Here is a 5,076-nt window from a genome sequence, read left to right on the forward strand (position 1 = left end):
TAGCAAGCCTAGTTAACACATACACATACGCAAGCACCCATCTTTCTCTTATTCATATGAATATAATGTTTGCTAATCAATTATTCAATCTATTTTAAGTGACTAATTCCCCTCTTGATCAATTAATATGGCTTGTCCCCAAAAAGACGCAATCTCTCAATAATTCTTTATTTGTGTATACACATAGTGCCATCTTTGGTGTGTAAGTGAATTATACTTATATGGATGTCACACCAAACTTTCAAATTTGTAAGTGAATCATACTTATATGGATGTCACAACAAACTTATGAATTTGTAGAAGGAGAGTACAACTCTTTCCTAGACATCATCTTTGCAACCAAAATTTATTTGGTTTACACTTATCATGCCCCATCAAAACCTTTGTTCCCAAGCTTCTCTAGGTGTTGGAAGTTGCACAAATCTTTGAATGAGTGCCTCTAGATTGAATGCACTCCAATTAGCCTTTAGACCTTCGGGCAAGCTCTGCTATCAATGAAGGGATTATCCTTCAAAACCATAGCCAAATGTACAAGCTTTTTTTCTTCCATTTGACGCATGCAAGACATTACCCACTCATAATCTCATTGCCAGGCCTTTGGGTCTTCAAATCTAGAAAATCAAGGCCTCTCAAAGTCACCCATCAACGCCAAACTAAGTCCTCAATAGCTACTAGCACGTCTTTGGCCATCAAAAAAGATTTATCCACCAATTAAGATATAATCAAACTTGCAGAACAGCTGCATTCAACGAAGACACAATCAATATTTATACATCCAGCATACTCAAACGTGCAGAGAATAGCTAGTAGCTACGGTAACAGAGTCATTTTGGCGACTGCATAGCAAATCTGATCTTTCTCCTTTTTTCAGGCAGTGCCTGACGAATTTCATTCGCACAGGTGCAATTCACGCTCTTCAGCGACCGCTGGCTACAGATTTGACATGGATGAGGCATCTCTGTCAGCACTACGTAACAGAAAGAAAACGGTTTTCAGCAAAACAAGTAGATAATAGGATCCCCAAGAGAAGGGTGATTGATGGGACACTATGTTTCATGCTTCTCACTGCTGAGCTTCGGAGCCCATGCTATCACCATGGGATTAAGGTAATGACTGTGTTTCCCGGAAAGCACAGTTAGAAAGGCTCCTGGAAGCTCCTGTTACCATGTTTCCCACTGTGGGATACGATGGCCGAAGTGCCTCTCAGCATAGAGAGCATTATTGGCCTCCTTCACAAGTGCAGACAGGGGAAGAGTCTACCGCAAGCCAAGCACCTGCTCGCCTACATGCGCACACATCAGCTGGACACACACACAGTGTTGGGCAACCACCTGGTTCCACTGCTGGTTGACTGCAGCTGCTTGCCGGATGCACGGCACATCTTCGACCAATTGGCCCCTCGCACCGTCTACTCATGGACAGCCCTCATTGCCGGTAATGTTGACTGTGGCAACCCCCATTATGCCTTCCTCCTCCATAAGTACATGCTGGCTGGTCATGTTGCTCCTAATGACTACACTTTTGTTGCCCTGCTTAAAGCTTGTGCCCAGCTGAAACACATTGACAGAGGCCAAGATATACATGCCCAAGTTGTGTTTGCCGGATTGGATAATGATCGTTACATCAGCAATACTTTGGTCGACATGTATGGCAAATGTGGCTCACTCTCAGAAGCTCACAATGTGTTTGACAGGATGCCTGTCCAAGACCAGATCTCTTGGACTGCACTGATTTCAGCATATGCAGATAATGGTTGTGGTGAATCTGCTCTTGACTGTTTTGCACAGATGCAACTTAAAGACATTCCTCCCAACCCCTCCACATACGTCTGTAGCCTGAAAGCTTGTTCTAGGCTGAAGGATGAAGAAAGGGGTCGAGCAATACATACTCAAATCACCATGAAGGGCTTAGAGATAGGTCTTTTCATTGGGAATACTTTGATTGACATGTATGGTAAATCTGCTTCACATGCTGATGCACACCATGTGTTTGACAAGATGAGTGTTCAAGATCAAGTCTCATGGGCAGCATTAATCTCAGGTTATGTAGAGTGTGGACTTGGAAAGGAAGCGCTTGAATGCTATGACCAGATGCAACTGAAAGGCATTCTTCCCAATGCTAGCATATTTCTTTGCAGCTTGAAGGCTTGTGACAATCTAGGAGCTATTGCAAAAGGTCGTGTAATATGTGATGAGATAGCAAAGAGGGGTCTGCAGAAAGATCTCTTTGTCAGCAGCACTGTAGTAGCTCTATATGCCAAATATGGGTTGTTTGCAGAAGCACAGGAAGTGCTTGTCCAACTGCCAGTTTGCAATATTGTTGCATGGACTGCATTGATTGCGGGATATGCAGGTCACCAGTTGGGTGAAGAAGCACTCGATTGTTTTAAGAAAATGCAGCGTGAAGGTTTGTTTCCAGATGCTCATGCATATGCTTGCAGCTTGAAAGCTTGTGGCATGATAGGAACTTTAGAAACAGGGCAGGAGATCCATACCGAACTAACTAGGAAAGGAATTGAAAATGGCCTTTCTGTTGCCAACACATTGGTAGACCTGTATGGAAAATGTGGCTTGCTTGCAGATGGACACTATGTGTTTTGTAATATGCCTAATAGAGATGTTAAATCATGGACGGCAATGATAAAAGGATATGGTGAGAACCATGAGGGTAACAAGGCTGTACAATGTTTTGAGGACATGCGGGAGCAGGGGTGGAGCCCAGATTCTGTAACATTTACAGCTCTCCTTGCTGCATGCAGTCATGCAAGTCTCATCAACAAGGGCCATAAGTATTTCAAGATGATGAAAGAAACTTATAGAATTGATCCAACAGCAGATCACTATGCTTGTATGGTTGACCTTCTTGCACGATCAGGGCATCTTTGTGATGCTGAAAAGTTTGCTGCAACCATGCTATCAATACAATTCAAAGAAGAAGTTTTGTCAGCTCTTCTTAGTGCCTGTAAAAATCATGGAGAAGTAGAATTGGGACTAAGGTGCTTTCAACAGCTTGTAGAGGAAAATCGGGAAGATGCTGCTGCTTATTTGTTGATAAAGGATCTCTATGCAAGTGCTGGCAGGTGGAGTGAAGTAAGTAAAATTGAAGGGATGAGGCAACATGCAGGTGCCACCAAGAAGCCTGCAGGTGCATCTATAGAGGTGGAAAAGACATTGCACGAGTTTATTGTAGGGATCAACCTCAGTAAGGGTGTGTCAACAGTCTCGAAAGCCTTGAGTTCATATGTGAGGGATGGGGGATTCATACCTAACTTAGATCTGATATCTGGTGTGCATGCATGATGATGATGCTATACTTTTGTGCAAATTTTATCAGCATGGCTCAACTGCCACATGCAGAAAAATACTGCTGCAATTTCAGCTTGCTTCACGGAGTGGTAATATCGATGAAGTACCCACATTGCTATAGGGTACATGAGAAATTAGAATAGAAGACTTGCTAAAGTATTGCTTGACAAGGCCACACTATGGAGAACTTGTACATTCTGCATTTTTATACAGAAGAAACGATTTGTATTGTGCACACTTATGAGGAATGATGTGAACTAGAATCACAAATACTTAAGCAATCAATGTGCAAATATAGAGGACTAAAAGGACCATTACACACTAATGCACATGATCTGTAGCTGCAGGTATAGGATGATAATCTTCTCTTAGTCATCATTGTAGCCTCAAGCTATAGAATCTTTGTACTTTTCTTTGTTGTTTTGGTGCAGCTTAGCACTTGTTATACTGACATTTTGATGATCAAGTAAGTCTTTTCCTAGCACTGTATAAATCTGTACTTGAGGGGAAGTTGGCAGGATGTGATAAGTGTCTACCATTTTAAAGGGAAACCTCAGAAGAGGTGAAAATCCTTTCTTTATTGCACTGAAGAGCCCACCGCTGGGATACTATGAGAAACTCCCAACTTATTGCCTGATTTTGCAAGGACTTTGTGCATGTTTTCTTCAGACTAAAGTTTCCCTTGAAGCAAGATTCAATTGTTCATGGGTATTACGGCGCAATCCGTCCAAGATGTTGGGTCATATGCAGGTGGTCTCAACGATCAATCTCCTTTAACTGAGCTCTCGCCTCAGCATCAAGTTCAACTTCTCCAACATAATTTGGCAGTGTATTTACATCTAAAACATCAACTTGATATCTTTCAAACACCACTATTCATGAGGGAATATCTTTTACCTAGCTTGTGGATACTTGCAGCATATATTCATTTTCTTCTGCTTCATGTGTGAGGATCTTTCATCTTCCATATATACATCAACTGATAAACTCAATGTTGAGTAAGCAAGTTGGAGAGACTTTATTTGTAATATAGTGGGTCTACTACCTTTTGAGATTTATGAAAACCCTATCAAAGCTTTTTCCTATGTATTGGTTATGGGAACCTTTGATGAGATCCTAAGTATAGACGAGTTGAATAAGCATGATGAGTAAAAGGTGGGTCCAAATATATGGTCTACACTAATTACAACGGGAACCTTTGATGAAATACCAAGTATAGACCAGTTGAGTAAGCATGATGAGTAAAATGTGGGTCCAAATATATGATCTACACACTAATGACAATGGGAAGAAAATCTATGTAAAAGGATATAGATAGGGCTATATGTACTATCCACAAGTCTTTTTAAGGAAATCAAGAAGGGTCAACTACTCTTATTTGGTTAAATTCAACAAGGTAGAGTCATCTCATGAACCTAAGTATTTGGAAGACTATTGACTTGTTCATTGAGTAATTGATGGAATTGCCTCTAGGTTCCTACATAGCACATGAGGTTCACTTGGTGCATGGTGTATTTTCCCAAAGCATTATAGTTGAAGGAGCAACTAGGTTGACAAGTGCAACTAAGTAAAGGAGTACGAAGTTTGATATGCAAATCTTGCATGTTTGTTATGTAGGAGTTTTTACTGATAGTGTTTAGACATGTGACATGTTTTGAAGCAAAGTACGTTTGTAGATAAGTTTTAGCATTGTCTAAATACATGGAGAATTTCAAAAGGAGAAAATGTATACATATATGGTTCAAGTCAATGATTCACATTTCTAATGCTA

The 5,076-nt window shown here is 40.9% G+C and overlaps 1 protein-coding gene across 1 annotated transcript; it reads left to right on the forward strand.

The window, feature by feature from the left end:
• Positions 1–716: 716 nt before the first annotated feature.
• LOC148029683 (pentatricopeptide repeat-containing protein DOT4, chloroplastic-like) lies at positions 717–4,477 on the forward strand. Its single transcript, XM_087685965.1, has 2 exons — positions 717–815; positions 901–4,477. The coding sequence occupies exon 2, from the start codon at positions 1,188–1,190 to the stop codon at positions 3,297–3,299; it is 2,112 nt and encodes a 703-aa protein (XP_087542091.1). The 5' UTR covers positions 717–815; positions 901–1,187; the 3' UTR covers positions 3,300–4,477.
• Positions 4,478–5,076: the final 599 nt, after the last annotated feature.

This window comes from Lygodium microphyllum, chromosome 10 (assembly GCF_053477565.2).
Source record: "Lygodium microphyllum isolate KBCC chromosome 10, Lygodium_microphyllum_v1.1.10, whole genome shotgun sequence".
NCBI classification, from domain to species: Eukaryota; Viridiplantae; Streptophyta; class Polypodiopsida; order Schizaeales; family Lygodiaceae; genus Lygodium; species Lygodium microphyllum.

Coding starts and splice junctions, on each gene's coding strand:
- LOC148029683 (XM_087685965.1), top strand. CDS start 1,188: ATGGCCGAAGTGCCTCTCAGCATAGAGAGCATTATTGGCCTCCTTCAC.